The sequence below is a fragment of the Balaenoptera musculus genome, chromosome 7 (assembly GCF_009873245.2).
Source record: "Balaenoptera musculus isolate JJ_BM4_2016_0621 chromosome 7, mBalMus1.pri.v3, whole genome shotgun sequence".
NCBI classification, from domain to species: Eukaryota; Metazoa; Chordata; class Mammalia; order Artiodactyla; family Balaenopteridae; genus Balaenoptera; species Balaenoptera musculus.
In genome coordinates this window covers 19954528-19978270 of record NC_045791.1, presented here as the reverse complement: position 1 = coordinate 19978270, position 23743 = coordinate 19954528, and the positions used below count along the sequence as shown (strand labels likewise).

The 23743-nt window shown below is 35.5% G+C and overlaps 1 protein-coding gene across 15 annotated transcripts in view; it reads right to left on the bottom strand.

Moving 5' to 3' along the window:
- Positions 1–23743, bottom strand: part of R3HDM1 (R3H domain containing 1) — a 190977-nt gene that overhangs the window by 62517 nt on the left and 104717 nt on the right. For 6 of the 15 annotated variants that reach the window (XM_036858052.1, XM_036858053.1, XM_036858056.1 and 3 more), the window contains 10 exons: positions 23516–23594; positions 16707–16766; positions 16483–16623; positions 12443–12551; positions 12258–12353; positions 9907–9944; positions 9773–9823; positions 9433–9659; positions 5627–5881; positions 2733–2884 (listed from right to left, as the gene is read on the bottom strand). In XM_036858052.1, the coding sequence (XP_036713947.1) occupies positions 2733–2884; positions 5627–5881; positions 9433–9659; positions 9773–9823; positions 9907–9944; positions 12258–12353; positions 12443–12551; positions 16483–16623; positions 16707–16766; positions 23516–23594 (1208 nt within the window). The remainder of the gene's footprint in view (positions 1–2732; positions 2885–5626; positions 5882–9432; positions 9660–9772; positions 9824–9906; positions 9945–12257; positions 12354–12442; positions 12552–16482; positions 16624–16706; positions 16767–23515; positions 23595–23743) is intronic. The other 9 variants (XM_036858066.1, XM_036858063.1, XM_036858067.1 and 6 more) reach the window with 6 other exon arrangements.

Here is a 23743-nt window from a genome sequence, read left to right as displayed (position 1 = left end):
ATCTACATATAAGTGGACCCTCGCAGTTCAAACCCATGTGGTTTGACGATCCACTGTAATTACTTGAAATTCTTTTTACTAATGAAATACTCCTGCATTTCAGAGAAAAAAAAATTTAAGTTTTATGTTTCCCAAGGGCACTCATAACACAGGTGTTTTAAAACATGAAAGAGGTTTCAATCCTTTCTAAATTTTAGGGAATACAGCTGGCCAGCTATAGGCTAATAATGGCATTTAGTTTCCCAGTCTTACATTTATACAGTTTATTATAAAGGACAATATATATATTGGTTTAATGACTATCATAATCTACCATACAGGTGGCAATCAGGTTACGGGAAATTAAGTGACCTGTATACAACCATTTAAGCAAGAAGTGGAGGAACCCAAGTCATTTTATCTAATGAAAACTCTTAGTTTTGGTTAAAATATACATACATGAATCTCCCTGGACAATATCTCCAAAGAGTATACTTTAGAAATGCAAAATTAACTAAATAAGATTACTCAGGGAATAATCTAGATAAGGAGAAATTCTTATGACTAAGACGTATAATGATGAGTTTGCCCTTCCACCACAAAATCAACACAACAGTTTCTGGAAAAAATGAAAGGCTTAGATTAGTTTAGAATTCCACAAAAAATTCTAGAGCTAACATACTAAAAAAAGTATAAGCTGAAAATCTACAGAGTGGCCACTGGTTCCTCACTAACCTCTTGACTAGAAATTAGCAAGCTTCCTAATGGATGACAGCACGTATCACACTAAATGAGGTGTTGTGGCTTTAAAACTACCAAGTACAAGCTATTTAATGTGTTATTAAGTCAGACAACCATTAAGACACAACTTTCTTCCAGAAAACATGACCTACTAGGTCAGTGTCAGATGAAACAAAAGCCTTAGTCTGCTGGGGAGTAAAAGAAAGAAGAGTACTGTGACCACCAAGGGTAGGAATTAATGTCTGCCAGAGTGTCAAGTGGTAATGAGAAAAATGTGGGCTAGAAGACTGGCTGATCAAAGTGAAAATCTTACACTACGTAGAAAAGAAAAAGCGTTAGCACTTCCTTTTTCCTACTTAAATTGCAACTGGCTGTAAAACAACATCCACTTAAAGTGACTGGTTTCAAGAACGCAGCCCATTTGAAGGCTTTGGAAATCACAGCATTACTGTGTTTGGTTATTTGAAATTTCATGGATGGATTATCTCAGTGTGCAAGAGATCGTTACTGAGTATCATTTGTTCATCAATTCTCTAATCTTGTATTTGACGAAGAATTACCAGAAACACCTGAAGCAATGCCTGGAAAAACAGCCATGGAGTTTGAGGCATACCCCAATATTTCAAGTTATAGTCTATTAAGACATCATTTCTAAACTAAGCTGCCTACATCTTCACTTAGGACTGTCTTTTAAAACTAAATCAGGCAAAGCTATTTCTAAGAGATAATAATCTGAAACATATAACCACAGATAAACCCGTAGGATTTTTTGAAGGTGCCAGATTAACATTATTTCCATTGAATTAAATCAAATGAAAATCAGCCCTATAAAGCTCCCGGTGAAATTCACAGCACTGCAAAGATGACCACACAATAGCAAATGAAAGGGAAACACTTCAAGACCAAGTTGAATGAAACCAAGGCAGAGAAGGCCAGGGAGGGAGTTTTATGTAGTTTAATATGTACCTGAGTGTATGTAATCAAACGGGGTTGGGAAGTAGGTATGGGAGTCTTTGGAAATAGTTTTAGACAGTTTCCTCTACATGTATGAATTCATTTGTATGGTCTTGGAAGTGCATCAAACACCTTGAAGTCCTACTGCAGAGAAATTGGCTTGCCCAGTATTACGAGTCTTAATTGCCAGAGCAATAATTATTTTCATTAGTTTAAAAATATTTGATAACTTTATCAAACTGCTCATACATTTTTCACCCCTGCAATACAAATATAACTTGTGAATAAAACTAATGAAATTTCTCCAGTTCAAGTTTATCACTATACTTCTTTCACAAAACATTACTCTGCATGTTCTCACCAGTGGAATATTTAGATCATCTTCCAGGGAAAAAGAGGTGCAAATAACTGTACAAACTGCCTTTGATATGCTACACAACCTTTAAAAGATAGAATGAAAGTTAAGAGTTTACACTAGTATAATCAAGTTCAGCAAGAATGAGTAACACATCTACAGGGGAAGAGCCTGAATGTGAAAATGTACGTGTAAACTCTAAACATTTATACAAATTCAAGATATTATTAAGAGTACTTCTGAGAATTCTAAATCAATGTTTCTGTCTTTATCTTTCATAGAGTAGGTGGGGTGGAGAGTACCTTGTAGCGAGGAGAGTCAACTCAGTTTCTTCTAAGTGCTTGATCTGTTGAATCTTAGAACAACTCACTTTGCTCACTGGGGTAATGAACTATCTTAGCTTTGCTTTTTATTCCTCTGGTCCCTTGCTTGCTGTTGTAAAATGCAAGGTATAAAATACTCACCATACAGGCTCATGAGATAAAAATTTCCCTTCCTTCCAATATATATTCTGTTTTCATTAGCAGAAAAGCCCTTGAAGTTAACCTCTCTTCCTACGAGCGGTGAGTAGGACATCACCGGTGGAGAATACTAAAGTTCTAAGAGACACTTACTTGGGCTCTCTCGATTATAATTAGTGACTTTAGTCCTACATATGCAAAGGCAGGTGAACTTAGCATTGTGTAATCGTGGACATGTGCACCTGTGAGAAGATGTGATGGGCTGCTTGCTGTTGAGGTGGCAGTGCTGGCAGAGGCGGCTGTGGAGGTCCAGGCACTTGGGCTCTAACTGGCTGTTGAGTCACAGGAGGGCTACACACAACTGGACTCCCATCTGGGTTTAGGAAGGGCTGACCTGAAAATTTTAAAAAGGAAGAACAAAAAATCATTTACGATGGAGACCGAATATAGGTCGCTCTATAGACAACTTACAGCACATGTCTGCAGTCCTGATTCACAATTCCAAAAGCGTCAAGCTTCTGGAAACCAAAAGCTTTTCTTACCTTGGAAAGCAAAGCCTGACCTTACACGAGCCTTATAATAGTCTTTATATTTCCCACTTAGGGTAAATATTCAAAATTTTTGCTGCAGTGTTTTACTATGGGGGTGCCACGCCAGAATCCACTTGAGTTGTTTCATACCACACAGTATTTTCCAAGAAACTCAATTCTGAAACACATCTTGCTCAAGGGATTGAGTTACAGGATTGTGTAACATTTCAGTTTCAAGGGAAAAAAAAAAAATACTTGACTTTGGGATATTGGAAATTTATTAATTAGCCTGTTAGATGGTAAGCAATATCTAATTTACAGGTCACATTGCATATATTTAACTAGTAAGATTAAAAGCTGATGAAAATTAAAATGGTTGATAACTTCAGATTTCAAATTGTGGAGTTGATGGCAGTGTCCTTAGTTTATAACTTCTAACTTGCTAAAAGTAGAAAATAATTTAAAAATTCTAAATAATTTTCTAAAAAAATTTCCTTTCACTTCCAATGAGCTTTACTCATAGGTAAGAAATAAAACGAGAGAGAACTTTAGTACTGATTTTGAGGCTTACTCTTATTGGTTACCAATTACGGGAGGAATACTTTAAGTAACTCTCTACACATACATTCTAAACAACTTTTTCTTATTATACAAAGTAATATTCTTACTGTGGGAAAATAACCAACAAATACAGATCAAAAAGTAAATAAATTCCCCATAATCTTATCATCAACAATTTGGATACCTTCTTCCAGACTTTTTTTTTCAATGTACACATAAACAGATTCAAAGAGTAGTATTTTTCCTTACTATACACTGAATGATTTAAAAAAACACACTGGATTATTAAAAAAGAAAGAAAGAAAAATGAAAGGACTATGTGAAATAAAGAGATCAATGACTACATACCCTTTTAGGATGGGAAGAATACCTATGTGTCTTAAACTGTCTTCAAAACATCCTCTCTTTTTTTAAAATAAACTTGTGACACATAATAAAATAATATTTGGGAAAGCAGAATACACTGTTCCATTGCTATCAAGTGGGAAAAGTTCTCCAAAGTCAAATTATTTTCATCAGTTAATTTCCTGATAATTTATGTGATGGTTATAGACAACTAAAAGCAAGCCATGCTGGATATTTGTTGATTGTTATAAATAATTTTGGGAAAAAAAATGGTAGAGAAGACTTGAGTGAAAGCATGTTTAAAAGTAACTTAAGGATTGTCTGAAAAAAGCTGGATGTGTTGTAATGCTGTTCTCAAAAACAGAGAGATCACTTTTGGGCTAATTTAAAATTAAGTATACAATTTAATTTCAGGTTGCTTAGTTTCTCATCATCTCCTACTCAAATGAAGCTTCCACGTTACCAAAACCATGTTAACGAATATTCTGAATGAAAAATAATAGAAAATAGTAAAATATTAAATCATCTTATATTCTGCCCCAGGAAAACAGGAAGTTTAGTAATATAATAGACTTGAAGGATCAGAAGATAACTGTTATAAAAGCAAAAACTGAGTTTCTGAAGAGTCAGTTATTTACACTAATTCCATTCTTAACAACAGAAACAAAAGTTTGAATACTTTATCTTAAAAAAGAGATGCAAATGAAATCTGAAGGTAACAAGTTCCGAGCCATGGTTTTTTCTACAACAAACAAAAGGCAAGTTTCACAACACTCAGAGACTCTGACACTCTCGCCTGTATCTACCTTGCCCAACTACTACCATGCTGATGTGACCACATCAGCTGAATCTGAGAGTCTTTAAGGAAGGTTATTGAATGACTTAAGGTTATTTTCATTATCACACCATATGATTGGGCTATGTTATTTTGATTAGAAACCAAAACTTGTCATTTAAAAAAAAATTTTATTTTCTCGATATAAGTCATTTTTGCCAATATACATAATGAAATGTATTATGACTGCAGTTTCTTAATCTCTCTGAAGTTCAGTTTCCTTATCTGTAAATGTAGATTTCACCTACCTAACAGGGTTGCTATAAATAATGTATTTAAAGCACATAACACAGTACATGACACATGATAAACACTCAATAAATACAAAGTACTATCTAATTGCAAAGAATGTATTGTCAATATTAATTCATAACGACTATCTATTTTCTTTCACTACTAATAAGATGTTCTTTAGCTTTTCCTAAGTAGAAAACAGTTACAGTATTCAGAAGAGCAATTACTTATGGGTTCTTTCCACCACATTACGTAAGAAGTCAGAGCTGCTGCTAACGTCCTCCTTCTTCATGAAATGCATACTATTTTCCCCACGATAAAACTGTTCTATCAAATAAAGTTCTTTCAAAGGTGGTTGTCCCATTTCTAGGAAATGAATTGTTTCTTAATTATGTGGCCTAAAAGATGATGTCATGGATGTGACAAGGAGAAAAATACTTTCTGATATAAATGTCTTTTAACATTCTCTAGCATAAAGTGTTTTTATTCAAGTTCTAGGGAAAATGCTAATCACACATGAAAAATAAGAAGCTGACAATGCATATACAGATAATACATTTAACACATATTCTTTAGTTTTCAGATAACTCCTGATATCTCAACTGAAATAAACCTTTTTCTGGATACCAACCTGTTTGTGGGTTGATCAGAATACTGCCAGGTGGTATGCCTGTCGCTTCCAAGGGAAGCAAAAAGAAGCTAGTGCTAGGAGATGCGACTTGCCCACTTAGGCCACCATCAAAGGAAAGAGAACTATGAGTGCTGACAGTTGGATAGACGACAGGTGCGCCATGAGAAGACTGGCTGAGAGCTGTACCTGGAAGAGGCTGCTGGATGTGAGAGAGAGAGCCCGTAGATGACCCTACACTACCAGAAGACTCAGAACCTAGGGGAGGAGTAATGAAAAAGAGGGAATTTTTTAAACCTCATATAAAAACGCAGGTTTTAAATATGTAACAATAAAATTCACATTGCATAACATGCAGTTACCACATAAAAGCATGAACTATTTTTGACTTACTGTACAATTTTGCTTCCCCTCCCCACCAAGAACAAGTCTAACACAGCAAAACTGATCACATACGTTGTCAGAGAAGTCATAGCCAAAGCATGCAACTAAAGCAAGTCTATAATACTGGATTGGCCAAAAGATTCGTTCGGTTTTTTCCGTAAGATGGCTCTAGTAGCACTTAGTTGTCTTTAACTTCATTCGAAACAAGTTTGTTAGACTGTATGTGACAGCTGCAGTTAAAAAAAAGACTCACCAAAATTGGTGAATTTTTGTATGTATAGCCATTTTAATATTGAAGATGGAAGGAAATAGCAACATTTTCGGCATATTATGCTTTATTATTTCAAGAAAGGTAAAAACGCAACTGAAACGCAAAAAGAGATCTGTGCCGTGTACGGAGAAGGTGCTGAGACTGATCAAACATGTCAAAAGTGGTTTGCGAAGTTTCGTGCTGGATATTTCCTGCTGGACGATGCTCCACAGTCGAGTAGACTAGTTGAAGTTGACAGCGATCAAACTGAGACGTTAACTGAGAACAATCAACGTTACACTACACGGGAGATAGGTGACATACACAAAATATCCAAATCAAGCACTGAAAATCATTTGCACCAGCTTGGTTATGTGAATCGCTTTGATGTTTGGGTTCCACGTAAGTTAAGCGAAAAAAACCTTCTCGACTGTATTTCTACATGAAATTCTCTACTGAAACGTAATGAAATCGTTCCGTTTTTAAAACACATTGTGACGGGCGATGAAAAGTGGATACTGTAAGGTAATGTGGAATGGAAGAGATCACGGGGCAAGCGAAATGAACCACCAATCACACCAAAGGCCGCTCTTCATCCAAAGAAGGTGATGTTGTGTAAATGGTGGGATTGGAAGGGGGTCCTCTATTATGAGCTCCTTCCGGAAAACCAAACGATTCACTCCAAGAAGTATTGCTCCCAGTTAGACCAACTGAAAGCAGCACTCGACGAAAAGCGTCTGGAATTAGTCAACAGAAAACACATAATCTTCCATCAAGGTAACGCAAGATGGCATGTTTCTTCGATGACCAGGCAAAAACTGTTACAACTTGGCTGGGAAGTTCTGATTCATCCGCCGTATTCACCAGACATTGCACCTTTGGATTTCCACTTATTTCGGTCTTTACAAAATTCTCCTAATGGAAAAAAATTTCAATTCTCTGGAAGACTGTAAAAGGCACCTGGAACAGTTCTTTGCTCAGAAAGATAAAAAGTTTTGGGAAGATGGAATTATGAAGTTGCCTGAGAAATGGCAGAAGGCAATGGAACAAAACGGTGAATATGTTGTTCAATAGCGTTCTTGGTGAAAATGAAAAATGTGTCTTTTATTTTTACTTAAAAACCGAAGGCACTATTTGGCCAACCCAATGACATCAGCCACAGACAGCCACAAAAAAACGCATTACCCACATTCCCCAAAGGACAAAGTTATGTACATTTTTACCTTTTAGATTAACACCTAGGAATATACAGATTATAATTTTTCCCCCAGGACAAAGAACTTAGCACAGCCAAATGCCCAAAACCTCTTATATCAGAAACCCCTTATCTATAAGAACACAGAAAGATTAAGAGTAGTGTAGGAAATAACAAAAATGATAATTCTCTATCAAGAGAAACAACTGTCAGGTTTCACTGCAGACTTTCATTTTCAGCTCATAATCATAGCATCTTCCTGTAACGTAAAGTCAACTTTCAATTTTTTATCAGAGCAAGGGACAAAGGTAGAATAAAAATATTCCAAGTACTTATATTAGCATCAGCTTAAAATTTATTTCTCACTGTACTTAATAAGCTAATTTGATAATTTATTTTTAACTGCTTTCACGCCTCCAATCTACTTAATTTTCTATTATACAGAGACTGAAGAAGTCACTGACTTTCAGTATAATGGCTTAAGGTAGACAATGAGACAATGAAAGAAAGGAAAAGATTTTGATGATGTAAATAGTTAATTAGGTTTTGAATAACAGAATTGACTCTGGGATGGAGAATTAATTTTAATGAATGATGTAAACAAATATGATACACTATAGAGATTGCCTCAGAAGGATAACTTCTATTTTAAGTTGTGCCAAAAATGACTATCTCCAAGAACTATATGAAAAAAAATTTTTTCCTAATAAAAGAATTAAATATTTATTTTCATCTCTGAAGATAATATAGATTATAAATAGTACATGTTCTAAAAATGTTTTAGGGACTTCCCTGGTGGTCTAGTGGTTGAGAATATGTCTTGCAATGCAGGGTCACTGGTTTGATCCCTAGTCAGGGAACTAAGATCCCACATGTCGCTGGGCAACTGGGCCCGTGTGCTGCAACTACTGAGCCTGTGCACCGCAACGAAAGATCCCACGTGCCATAACTAAGACTCGATGCAGCAAAGAAATATAAATACAAAAAAAAAAAAAAAAAAGTTTTAATTTGGCTGTGTGTCTAAATGACTTTCTCACGACACGAGTAGTTTTTTTTTTCCTGTTACGATGACACGATGACTAAGTGACCGTTTATCAAATAAATGCATATTTGGTACATATGCATATTTCTTATATTCATAAAATTTACCTATCTTTAGCAAGAGTCTATCATATACACTAAGACATTTTAAATATCCACATTATAAGTTAAAAAGATGACAAGTGCAATTCACAAACCTTAAGAATTTAAAGTACTGAATTATAGTCAGAGATGAGAAAAATTTACTCTGTCACCTTCAAATTTACACCTCTTCCTTCAATTGTTATCTGTGTAAAACCATATATCTAGGCTTTACCTAAGAGGATAAAGAGAGAGAGCCATTTCTGCTGATTTTCATGCTTATTTTGGGATACAAATAAAGATCCGTGAGGATCCTAAAAGAGACGTGAACTTTAGTATCAAAGCCAGTGAAAGTGAAAAGAGAAAAATGCTAGGAGCCTAAAAGTTATGTAATCTAAAAGCAAAGAAGCTAGTAGAATGAGAATGCTATTGAAATTTCTACTTATCCATAATAATTACATTGTATTACATTTCTTTAGTTTTTAAATTCCTCAGAAAGTTCTCAGCAATTTTATACTTTTTTTGGAATGGCAAATGAACTTTATCATGAAATGTACTCAATAATATGATAGTATTAGCTGAATTTCAGCTAATGATAGTATTAGCTGAAAATGCAATCAATGTTGACTAATCCTAGGTAAGGAAAGGTGCCTTCTGTAAATCTCTCTCACACAGAGAATAAATCCTAATGTCAATAAACATGTTACCTCTTAAGTACTTTGGAGGTGCTCAATGTACTGCTGGTAGGAATCCTATATTTTAGGATAATTACAGAAGCCACATGATGAATAAAGAGAGCTAAGACAACATTAGGGAAACTAATGTTTTGACTGCACAGTTCTAGACAGATATGTATACCTGTTTTTGAAAGCCTGCCTATGCTTTTGCTGCTTCCAGAACTATCACCTCTTGTCAGAACTGAAATTCCACTGAAGCTGCTGGCTTTGGTTACAGCAGGCTTGAAGTTTCGGAGAGAGCTGTCTGAGTCTGTGCTGCTCCAGGGTCGTGGTTCAGAGTACTTCAACTCGTTCTCAGTGCTGCTTTGATGGCTATTTGTTGATCTCCCTGAAGAATCTTTATTAACTCTGTAATTTAGAAATGAAACTTTGAAAAGCTAATAGAGACAAAAAGGAAAATTATAAAAAAAATGCTTTAAATATTCAATACTGTGTACTGCACGAAAACATGTTTCCAATACCTAAATATCTGGCGCCTCTGCTGGGTGCTACTAGCATCCTCGTCTTGGATTCTGTTGGCATTTTCATAAAACATTTTTATTTTTGTTAGCGTCAGTGAGACACTTAGCAAAACAAATGTTAAAAAGCCCCTCACCTTTTGTCAATAATATAATTCTCTTGGGAACACAGGGACTAGAAGAAAGAAAGAACAGATATAAAAAGTTGAGCATTTGTCAGATAATGCCATCTGGAAACTAATGATGACAACAAAAATCGTGTAATAATTTAAAAAAAGTAGTTACCCTCACCCCTCAAATCAAACATGGTGATAAGTTACAAAAATAAATGACAATAAAAAATTATTTTGGCTTGGCGATACTATGCTTATTTTTAACAGATATACATTTTTGAAGCCATTCATTTTTGTTGTACAAAGTAACTTGAAATTCAAGTATCTCTCTAACAAGTGAACCCATTTTCACTATTACATATTCGAAGTATACACCTGTCTGTAGATTCCACCTCCTTCACTCAACAAATATTTTGATCACCTGTGCTTTGGCAGTAGCTGTAGCAGTGAACAAGCAGCTACGCCTCAATGTAGCTTACAGCCAAAATCCTCCAGTGCTATTAACCTAACTCAGGCAACCATCTGTTTTGCATCTTGTATTATTACAACAGTCTTCTAGTTTTCCAGCTACCAGTTTTGCTCTTTTCATCCAATTTAAACAGCAGAAGCCATAGCTATCTCTCTAAAATATCAATCTGATCACGCCTGTTCCCTCCTTAATAGCCCCCTTCGTTCTAGCACAGGGGTCTGCAAACTATACAGTCAGCTACCTGCTTTTGTAAATACAGATTCATTGGAACACAGCCATGTCCATTCATTCGTGTATTGTCTATGGATGCTTTCATATTAAAATGGCAGATTTGAGTTGTTGCAATAAAGACTATATAGCCTGAAAAGCCTAAAATACTCATTATCTGTCCCATTATAGAAAAAGTTTGCTGACCCCTGCTCTAGCTAAAAGCCCCAACCTCCTTAACTAGCTTTCAGGAGCAAGTCACCTGCTTCCTGCTTATTTCTCCAATTGAAACGTCCCTCAATTCTTGTCACCTAGGCTACAATCCAGGTATTCTGAATCTCTCAATTCCTCATGTGTCAAGTTCTCCTTTATCTCTGGCTCCCTGCAGATGTTGACCCTGGACACGGAATACTTCACTCCTTCAGTTCTTCTCTTGGAAGCTAACTCTCCCTCTCACTCCTCAATTCTGGTTTGTGGTGCTTCTCTGCTGTGTTCCCTATTTTACCTTCACGTTTCTATACAAATCACACACCATATTGTCATTATCTGAATACTCATCATGGGTAAAGACCTCATCCATCTTACAAACTAGAGAGAGAAATAGATCTAGGTTAGGCTCTGAGTTCAGAAGACATGGGCTGAAATCCCAACTCTGTCATTTTCTAGCTGGATGATCCTTGTCTATTTTACTTAGTTTCCTGGAGTCTCAGTTTACTTATCTATAAAATAAAAACAGTGACAGTATCTACCATATATAGGGTTGTTTGGGAGATAAATTATTGTAAATGTCCATGGATATGTTCTCCAGTGCCCAGCACAGCACCTACTATACATGATCAATAAGATTTGTTGACTATTATAAACTTTTAACTGACAGACTAGATTTTAATGTCATTTACTTTTTTTTTTTTTTTTTACACAGAGCTAACGTCTATCTCTGGCGGTATTAACACAAATTACATATATTCTTATATCCTTGACTAGTACCCAGTACTGCACAGAGCAGGTGCTTAACAGATATTGGTAAAACCAAACTGATTCTCCCTTGAATATATGCATAAAATAATCAGCCACTTAAAAGATCTCTTCCAGGACTTCCCTGGTGGTCCAATGGTTAAGACTCTAAGCTCCCAAAGCAGGGGGTGTGGGTTGGATCCTGGGTCAGGGAACTAAGATCCCACACGCCACATGGAGCAGCCAAAAAACAACAACAACAACAACAAAGATCTCTTCCATATAATCACTTATAAAGTGGAAAACAAGTATTCATCTGAAAAATCAATTAGCTGTATTTTAAAAGAAGAAACAAGTTATTTATCAAAAAAAGTCCACTAACAAGTAGGATTTAGAGTACATGATTTTGTAGACAGTGACCAATGTTCTAAAAATCTCAACTCTGTGAGAAGTCTGGAAGAAAAAAATATTACATAAAGTATATACTCAGTCTAATATACTACTCCTTAGTCGATCTGCTTTCAACTTTTGAAAAGTTTATACAACTGGTGCAAAGTAGTATTTTATAAACTACTAAATCATTAACATGAACAAGACAGACTGCAGTATTTCTAAAGGGGTGACTTTATATGTAACAAACGTAGTTAGAAGTATATGTGATCAATAGATTGAGGGAGGAGTGAACCCCTATAATGCAATTAGCATATATTTACACATGAAGACCTAAATATAAGTTAGAACATACATCTTGGGAAAATATTCGGTCTCTAGCTCTCTGGTACTCTTCTTCTCTTTCTTCTATAGATTTGCTTCTTCGGTCATCTTTCAAACGTATTCTCATCTGAAGAAAAGAGAACAATTAATCTTGGGAAAATGGTCTGCTGGTATAAGTCCAGCACCCATAAAAATGCCCTAATCATGCCAGGTTACCTGGTTATCATCTTTGTCAAAGCTAGAGTTATCTCTCTTGAGGATATATCGTTTCTGAAAGTCTTCACCTTTATCATCCTTAATATGTTCATTAAATTTCTGATCAGGTCTAAAAAAAAAAAAAAAAGCAAAAACCAAGGGAACAAAAAAGATAATACAAAATATTTACAGAAAAGTTAAATGTAACATTTTATGGAAGGTGATAAATATAAGTTACCACTCACTAGTACCATTAATAGATACTTATGTTATCTCAATTACTCCTCCAAACAATCTTATGAGAAAATATTAACTACCCCATGTCATGACTGAAAGGCTGTATGAAATACATTGTGGGCTCTGGAATTTGACTGCTAAGGTTCAAATACTCAGCTTTAACACTTAGTTGCTTTAGGACTTACACAAGTTAATTATTAACCTTTATTTCCCCTAGTTTCCTCATCTGTAAATAGGAATTACAGTGTACCTACTTCATAAGGCTGTTGTGAAGATGAAATGAATTAATAGATGACCAGCACTTAAAACAGTAAACACTCAGTAGAAGTTTGTTATTATATAAATACTACTGAGAAAACTGAGGTTCAAATGGCTAAAGCAAGGGTCCAAGGTCAAAGGGCAAGTACATGACTGAGCCATACTTGGAGCCCTGGTATGTAAGACTCAAAGCCTGTATATCGTCTTTGCACTGCCTCCTCTAAATCTAAGAAATAATTCTGGACAAAGAAAAAAGTATAGCACAGTATTTTATGTTACATTCCTATAGTAGCTGGTTTGGTGTTAATCAAATATTTTGTGGCTGAATTTAATAAAGCTTAAGAGACTACTTCAAAATGCAACCAAGTTACCAAGAATTCATAATTACAGCAGGGTACATCTTTGTTTTTTATTAATAGAAATAGGTTAAAAAGAGAAGTTCTTTTCTGAAGGTTAACGTTACGACTGAAAGTAATGATTATGAACTCTTAACAACATGTTTTATGGCTGATTGGCCGGTCTTTCCTCTATGGAAATGTGGCAAGTTCTGCTGAGATCCAGAAGACAGACATAAGGTTGTTGCCCTTGGAAAATTACAATTATATAAAACTTCACTCTCTGAAATGTATTCTCAGCTTCAACAAATTAATCCATTCAACACTCTTGAGACGTAATACTATAAAACTGAAATATGTGATATATAAAAAATATATTTAGAGGAAATAAAGGCTAATTGAACCCCTAAGCAATTTTTTTACATATACTTTAAATATATATTACGTAGTCACATATTATGAATGCCCTAAATAAATTTCTAAACCAAATAAACCTGAGTAATGACATTTTCAGCAAACTTGACCAGATATTTCATTATATGTAGTAATCAAGTAACACTTCTGAATATGTGTTTTAACCTAGTGAATTTTTAATAAAGTACTGTATCTACCTCCTGTCAAATGATGAAAAAGATTTTTTTTTAAATAAATTTATTTATTTTGTTTATTTATTTTTGGCTGCATTGGGTCTTCGTTGCTGCGTGTGGGCTTTCTCTAGTTGCGGCAAATGGGGCCTACTCTTAGTTGTGGTGCGGTGGCTTCTCTTGTTGCGGAGCACGGGCTCTAAGCGCACGGGCTTCAGTAGTTGCGGCTCGCGGGCTCTAGAGCGCAGGTTCACTAGTTGTGGCGCACGGACTTAGTTGCTCCGCAGCATGTGGGATCTTCCCGGACCAGGCCTCGAACCCGTGTCCCCTGCATTGGCAGGTGGATTCTTAACCACCGCGTCACCAGGGAAGCCCGATGCAAAAGATTTTAAAATGAGAATTATCTAACTAAGCTGAAGAGATCTCTATTCTAAAATATACTTAGATAAGTGAAACAGAGCACATCTCCACATAAAGCGATACAGAGAACTAAAGAGAAAAATAAAAAGAGTAAGAAGATGTCATGACCAAACTGATAAGAAAAAGATTGCTTTCTTTAGGAATTTGAAGGATTATCTATTTAGTTCTGACAATGGCAGTATGTTGTTATTTATTTGTCCATGATTGCCCCATTTACTTATATCAACTATTTCTGTAGCTGTTCAAAATCACATTTTCTTATTCAAGGAATTTGTACTTGGGTGAAAAAAGAGATGGTTATACCAATATGAACTATAAGATTTAACCAAGAGCCTGGCAACTTTTCTAAGAGCAGCTGGATCCCCACACCAAACAGCATTAGCAGGCATTTCAGCTAACCTTAAGACTGTCTTACCTCTGTCTTTTATAGATGCCTGAATTTACTGCCCTGCAATCGCCAACTTCCCGCTCCAATGAGACACCCCAGTGGACACCGGGTTGTTGACTTCCACAACACCACTGGTTCAAGGCTGGAGCGGGTAATCTGCCTATGAGGAAAAGGCAAGTTTGTTTTTATTCATTGTGGAGCAGATCTCTAAGGTTTTCTGATTTACATCCTTCTTCATATTCCAGAAGAAATAAAATAAGAATACAGTGTAACTTCAATGATCTGAAATGTCTAGTAATAATTACGCTATTGATCCATTCTTCTTTCAGTACATGATAAACATCTGCGTTTAGCTAAACTTCTCAATATCTGGATAAAGAGAACCTTGACATCACTTGCAGCATTCAAATAACTGAGGTTACACTGTACTGAAAACCTTAGAGAGTCACCAGTCGAAATGTTAGTCAAAATGCCTGCTAATGTACACATGCTTGGGCATCCAGCAGCTCTGAGTAATGTTGAAAGGTACTGGTTAAATGAAGTAGAGTTCTGTTCACCTTAAGTCCAGCTCATATCTTATGGTTACTATCCCACTTGAGTCATGATATAAGTAACTAGGAAAAAGCTAAAAGATGAGGATATTTTCAAAAGACTGAAAGACAGACATAGGAAAATTAAATCAGATTCCCATTTGCAGGTAAAATTTAATCCCCCCGAAAATATGGGATCCTTTTCAAAGACATATGTCTTCATTAACTTAATTTTAGTTGTAGTAACAATCATTTAAAAATACTAGCTTCCACCAATATGTCTATTTAGTTGACAAAATACTATTTGAAATGGAAGAAAACCAACTCAGTCAAGCAAACAATATGACAGCTACAAAGGTAAAGGCCATTATAACAAAAAGGAAATAAATGAATTTACTTATTCATTTATTTATAAACCGTGCAAACTGAAGGGTTCATAACAGACAGAACCCTGAGAAGTCTAGCTTCAAGGAAGGAAGAAAAACAATGAACTGAAAAGCTTTATGGCATCTGAAGCTGTCTGCTGCTCATTATCACAGATCCACTGCCGCCACACATGAAATTAATATAGAAAATTCTTTTGATAGGAAACCACCGCAAAGTATAATGTTAGCTGAACTCAACTGCATTAGCTTCACAAATAGGCAAAAGAGGTACTGTGAACATATTATAATTTTAGGTGCCTCTGCATTGGGCCTTTTGCTCCCAAGTATCAGCACTGATTATCTATTTCACCATACTATACAGGTATCACTTTTTAAAGCAAATGATTCCTCTTAACTCCTTAAAATTTCTTCCTCAGTCAATTACACATAGCCCAGAAGGGTACAAAACATTATGGATGATACTGGATTAACCAATAAGTCTCACCATCCTGAGATTTGTGGAAGAAAAGGAGCAAAAACAAAGGTGGAAAAGACAGTAAACTGATAGAAAATTAATTAAATATAAGGGTGTTAAAGTTTGCTCTCTTTTTTTTTTTCTTTTAAATTTGCCTGAGGTTGGCCACAGGTATCTAAATTATATTAATTTAAAAATCGATAAGAGAATGGTTATTAAACATTACTGATATTATGACCTTTGAGGGTTTTTTTAAACCCATCCTCATTCATCTGTCTTATTTCAGTCCAGACTGGTGCATTTTACATCTTGTGAGTTAAATCTACTTTTTGGTCCTGTCACATAAGGTTGTCACGAAGCTGAATTAGGCTGCTAAAACATGTGGAAAACCTGAGATAAAAGGTGCTGCAGAAAGATAAAGTAGTATCACACACATAGATAATATATAACTACATTTCTTGATACTTACATTCTTGTATTGCTAGTTTTGTTTACTATGACAGACTTCCCACTCTGATCAACATTGTGGTCTAATCCAAAGTAAGCAGCGACTCTGTGTAATAGCATCCTATGGTAAGATGTCATTGGGGGGAATTTTTTACGTGGAGACCTAAAAGTAGAAGAAAAACTAACTTAGTAAATCTTGAAGAACTGTGATGACAATTTATTTTCTTGTTAAAGGTTAGGACTTACTCATTATTACCAATGAAATCTAAAATTTCTTGTTCCAATTTCAACAGCATCATTCTGTCCCTGAAACAAAATATGAAAACTCTTATATGTAAAATTTAACACTGACCTAATCATATCATAAATGTTGAATTTACAGGGCTACTTTTTTTTGGGGGGGGGGTAAAACCTGTATATTGAAGAACATCACAAGCTTGATGCTAGAATGTTTACATGCTTTCCAAAAAAAAGTAATATTTTAAAAGAAAGATGACTTTAAAATTTTATGGAAAATTTCACACATACACAAATGTAGAGAGAATATCATCCAATTTCAACAATTATCATCATGTGGCCATTCTTAAAACAGATATATCTTGATCTGCTAAATATTATTATATTAGATTCTGTTCTGCAAATGTATGGATTATAACAGCATATTAGTCCTTCCTTACTCAATAAAGCTAAGAGGTAGCAGGAAAACAGACATCTTTAGTTAGGCTCATGACTTTGTTATCATCCTGAACTCCACAGAAACAGTACTCTAAAGAACATGCAATGCCAGTTAACAACAGGAATACTCCTATGGGAATCCAATGCTAGTCTATAAATGGAACTAGAGCAGAGAAGTATGAACTATATTACTAACTCTAATTCAGAAGGAGAGGACTTTTCAAATCATTCTGAAAATCACTATTATATATTTTTAAGACTGGGAATTGTTCCCACAAAAAATCAAAATGAACCAAAGACCTCCAACATGTAAAATAAATAAGGACGCTAGGGAACACCTGCATGTGCTCCTTTAGACCACTAGGGTCCTATTTAGCACACTTACAAAATAAGTTACTGGTACCACTCCCCAAAGGACCCCCTTGCTCACACACCAAGAACATGGCTCAAGAAGAGTATTCCTGTGCTCACTGTAAATGTCATGCGCATGTGGGAAAAACAAAACAAAACAGAAACAAAAAAAAAACCCTCAAAGAACCTTAAAGCTAGAAGTAGCTTTACAGATCATTCAGTTCTGTTCCTAAAATTTTATAGATCAAGAAAACTAGGCCAAGAGGTTAATGTTTCCCTCCCAAATAAACACTATATAGTAGATCCCTCTCAAATTTTAAAAGGAAACAGTGTCCCCTGCTTAAGTTGCCCGAAAGTCTATACATCAGCTCTGAGTTTGATCTTCTCTCTATATTGTGGAAGAAGTCTTATACAACTGAGTAATATTAACCATACATATTTTTATATCCGTTGAAAAAAATCAAGAGAATAACATGCCTATGTGGTGATTTCAAACCCAAAGCTGAAAACAGGATTACATTTTGACTCAAATTCTAGCAACGTTCAATTTTGCCCCTAAACCTGTTTCTCCTTTAGTATTCTGCATTATCAGCAAGTGGCACTACCTTTCACTTGGCATACTGTACCAGAAGCATTTTTGGCCCATTACTGTGCTTTTTAAAATCCTCCTATGCAGTTAATTACTATTGCAAAATTTATCTATCTTCAATCTATTTTTCTTCTATTTCTACTGCCACTACCCTGGATCCAAGCAATCAAGATCTCTGACTTGACTACTGTAATAGTAGTGTATTATCTCTGTATCTTCCCTTGTTCCCTCCTAATCTGTTATACCTGGAGCATCCATAACAATCTTTTAGAAACACACATGTGAGCGAGCACATGTCATGGCCTTGGTTAAATATTTATCACAGGTTTCTCACTGCTCATAGGTTATAATTGAACACCTGTAATGTGGCCTACAAGGTGGGCATGATCTGGTCTTCATCTACCTCTTTAGCTTCTTTTCCTGCCCCTTACTCACAAAACTCTTTTATCATTTTGGCTTATCCCTGTAATTGCCAAGCTGGTTCCTTGAACAGGCTGTTTCCTTTGCCTAGGACAGCTTCTTATATTCTTTCTCAGAACCTGTTTCTTTCATACCTTTAATAGCGTTTATCACAATTACCATTATATAGTTATTTGGACTATAGAGAGGAGCTCAACAAACGTATTTGCGTGGAATAAATTAATCAGATTATTTCATCCATGTCTTTTAATATTATTTTCCTTAAAATTTTGGGGGAGGATGGGAAATTTTTACTTCATAACGTTTTCCCCAAAAAAGGACTTATTTACTTAACTATAAGACCCTCTTTTCTTCTAATTTTTTTGGGGTCAATTTGTCTTGAGATGATATAATTTTCAGTAACTTTCCTAATGTATTTTATATACTGGTTGCAGGGGAAAAAAAGGAATCTGAGGCAGGCAACTTATTCAGCATTCATGAAACAGTGCATTTAAATTCGTTTCCTCTGTTTGAGCACAACAGCAGGCCTAAGATATGTGAAATGTTCTTCAGTGAATGAACTGGCATTGAAAACAAATTTCCGTTGTCTCCATGGAAGTAAACAAAATCTAACGATTTTACTAGCTATTGATACAAATTCAGGTTTTTATTTTTTTTTCCTTTCGCACGTAGATCTATGGATTGCAGAGGATTTTCTATTACTACCTGGGCCACTTATTTAAATAAGTTTCCGTGTTTAGTTTACGAAATTTTCAGTTAGTAAAAAGTAGAACTTGTTAGGAAAATAGTTTTCCTAAGTTCTCAAGATTTACACTTCCTGCCTGTATCATACAGCTATGTATGTATATGATACTATGTATGTATATGTATATGATATATCTATACCTTGGTCCAAGTTTCCAAATTTTCAAATCTGTAATCAAGGTTAGATATTTTGGTAATGGCCATAAGTTAAAAATTAATAATCCTTTATAGAAGCATTACATACATCAAACTAACAGATCCACAAATTCCTTTTCTTAAGGCATAAGGTTTATTAGCGCATGAACCTAAAAGTAGGCACACATTGAACTTATCATATAACCTTTAAAAATAGACCAATAAATGCTGTCTATTTATTAAAGAAATAATAAAAACAAAGATCTCAATCAAATTGACCAATAAACTACTACCTAAAGTGAAAATGAAGGGGCAAGAATCTTTTAGTTACCAGTGTTCTAGTCAATATACCAGAACTGACTTCAGAGAAAGTGTGTGCAGCTGGTATACAAGTGGCAAATAAAAAAGAAGGAAACAACAATGCTTCCATCTGACCACCCCCTTCCCAATGTTCCACATGACCTGGGTCAAATATCTGCAACAGGCAAGAAATAAGATGATTTAAACATTACCTCCAGTAAAAGTAATTTTAGAAAATATTTCAAACACAGAACAATTGTATGATATTCCCCAGAACAATACAGTTTACTTTTACAATATCCATTCTCAGGATTTATCCATGGGGCTGCTCCCCTCCATTAGCGATGTAATATAGTTGCCTATATTGTCCATGTTTCTTTAGTACACTGTGGAATTTACACAAAATGGGTATAAAATCAATACAAACACAGGTATAAAAACCATGTGAGTGAGTGTAATCTCTATCTTGGACAACTTCAGGTTCCCGGGTTCTAATCTAGTAATGACTAGTTATTATAGTTTCCGATAATATTTCTTGAAACAGGAATTCCAGATAAACTGTTATTTAACACCTGAGGTTAAGTTTATTCATTGGGATGAGAACAAGATAAAAGATTAATGATCTGAAGAAAAAATTTGAAATAAAACGTTAGCTAAATTTTAGTATCACTAAAAGTAAATCTGCTTAACATTTAGAAGAAATCTCTGAGCAACATTCAATCTTGAAAGCGCTAATGGAAATTTGTCAGACTTATTACTAATTTTGTGCCACGTATATCTGGCAATTAATTGTGTGTTTCATTGAGAGAACACTGAGCCATCAATTAGGCAAATTTTGTTTCTCACAAAATTTAACATTACCTACAACTTTCTAATCCACACTGACATTAGTAATAACTTATTCATTAGCCATTACATGAATGATTCACCTATATATTTATTCAAATAAAAATGCATACACAGAAGGATTAAAGTTGTAATACATGCTACACAACATGGATGAACCTTGAAAATATTATGCTAAGTGAATGAAGCCAATCACAAAAGACCACATACATATGATTTCATTCACATGAGATACCCAAAACAAGGAAATCTGTAGAGACAAACTAGATTAGGGTTCAGGGCATAGAGAGGTGATAGTAAAAGGGTTCAGGGTTTCCTTCTGGGGTGATGAAAAAGTTCTAAAACTGATTGTAGTGATGGTTGTACGTATCTGTGAATATACTAAAAACCATTAAATTGTACACTTTAAAAACACATATGCAGATAACTTTAAAACTTTTTCATTTGTAGAGGAAAACAAGAGAATTGCACAAAAGAAAAATATTTTGGAATGTATAAATATAGATTTCTATATTTGTCCTTATTGATGTCTCTCCTACAGGTTCAGAAGAAAGAAAAATTCTGCCTGTTTAAGATCCCATCTTGTTTTACACAAACTAGCTATGTATTTTCTACGTTACTCCTATTCCTTAATCTATTGAGTTCTAGTTTCCACCATCCTACCGCAAATGAAATGGCTTGTTAAAACAGCCAACAACTTCCTAGTTCCTCAATCTAATGGATTGTTCCGTTTTACCTTTCATGATACTGTTGCCGATTGGCTGACTTCTAAGACAAGCGTTCTCATGATTCTTTTGCAATCTTTAACGCCCATGGTCTCTTCCTTCACATCCACCCTTAACACGTTGTCTTTCCACAGAATTTCGTCCTTGTCATTTATTGCATCTCCCTGGGCAAACTCATACAAAGCCAGTAGAGTCACCTCTACTGAAGACTGACGGCTGCTGGTAAGAGCAGCCAGCCTCCTCTACCTGAAAACCAGAGCCTTTTAACTGCCGACACACTTCATCTCACTGTGGCTTTCCATCAGGCACCTCAAACTATACTCATTTATAACAGAACATGCCTTACTCCATTCAGGCTTGCCCTTATTTACTTCCCCTGTTAATGGGACTAGCTGTCAGTCCAGCCAGAAATCTAGCAGCTGTTCTGTTCTGCTCCAACATGCCACTACTCTTCCATATCCAAATAATTACCAAGTCCTGCCACGGTATTTCTTTGATGTCTTTCGAATGTGTCCTTTCCTCTCTATTCTTCTCTGTGTTCGCCAACCCACAGTCCTTGCTTATGAACTTGGCCCCTCACTGACAAAGTAATCTTTCTAAAACACAAATCTCATTATAGCATCACCCTTTTGAAAATTCTGTCATGACTCCTCCACGAAGCATGCCATACTCAGTATTTCTCAAATGATGAACTACTGGCATCTCAAGTAAGACTATTTTTCGTCGATCACTGCATCCCTAGCTTACCAGTAGCACTCCTTACTCACTGACCACCCCAGTGTGTTGGTACTATCCTAGGTTGAGGACAACTGCATAATCTGCCTTCATTCCTCAACAACGCCCTCCACCTCATTTCCTAGAATCACTTGCCACATGCCTCCCTGCTAGAGCCAGAGTGTACAATCTCGTCTTTGCTTGGATATGCCACCTCTCTCTCGTACGACCGTGCCCTGGCGATGCTCTTGTCTCCCTTGTGCTGCTCATTTTCCAGTTTAAAGCACTCTGAATTCAAGACTCAGCTCAGGCATTATCTTCTCAGTGAAGCCTTACCATATCCTTTCAGAGGTTGGGATCCCCTCCCTGTGTTTTTAAAGCACCCTGAAAAACTTCTTTTACAACATCTATTCTATTTTAATTACATATCGTGGGTTTTTTTCCTAGCACACAGACAGTGAATATTTTAGGGTCAGAGATTATATTTTGTTCATCTTTATACCTACAATGTTTAGCACAATGCTTAGCACATGATATATACCCAACAAATGCCTGTTCAATGGACTAATGAATTCATCTTTCAGTTGGGACCACTGAGGAATAAGTTTGCAGAGTTGACTGACTTCTTCCTCACCTCACACTTACACACCTTCAGCCCATACTACAAGGAGACCACTTTTCATTTTGGTGGGTCTCCTCTTGGGGTTTATGTTAAACGTAAAATAGGAAATCAAGATGGTACTGAAACAATAAATCCTGAATGAAATTAAAGGTGTATCTTGAAGCAGGACATGAGATAAGGCTCAGTGATACTAAAGAGAGTTGTTTGTTTTCTTTCATGTGCACCTACCCAATGAACTGAAGATTTCACAAATTTTTACCACTCTGGGAAGCTAACATCTGGAGGAGGGGTTCTTAACCTTCAAGTCTTCTACCCCATGAACATGTTGGTCAGATATGTTGTGGATAAACCTGTCTGTGGGGAGACTGCCTCACTGGGGTCAATGACCTGCCAAAAAGCTAAATCTATTTATCTAGTACCTTGGCAAAACAAAAGATTTTGCCAACAAAAGATTTCACAATTAGTTAAAGTTGTGACTCAAATAAGCACCTTAAAAATCTTTGGGTTGGAGGTTTATAAACTAAGCAAGAAGAAACAAAAATTCTGCATTCAATTAAGTCCAAAAACTTGTCATAAGTGAATAGACTAAGTTACCTGGTTGAGTGCTTTATCATGAGGTATATTTCTCTCTCTCCTATTTCATGATTAATGATAACTCTTCATCTCAATTAAGAGTCAAAATAGCTTGGTGATTCTGTATTTCCCCAAATTCCTACAGAGTATGAATTATCTTTATATCATGGTGATATACATAATGCAAAAAGATATTTATACATGTGCATATAGAGGCCAACAACATCTTAGCCGTAAGAAACTAAAATGTTTCTGGTGTACTTTAAATATTTTAGTCTTATTCTAACTCAGTAATGAAAACATATATAACAAAATTATGGTACTCTAGAAGCAATGTAAACCTTATAAATTTAATTTTTACCTGGGATTGTTTTTTAATGTATTTACTAAAAATTCATGTAGATCTATGCCAGTTGAATCAGTGTATTCTTGACTGGAATCTAAAAAACAACAACACAAAAACCCAGTATAAAGTTGTTTGAAACAAATCCCTTTCCCTTTACACATGATGTATATTAAAATAAAATGAGATGCCCCACATTGAAAAAAAACTGACAAAGTAGGAAAATGGAATTTATGATGAATTCAG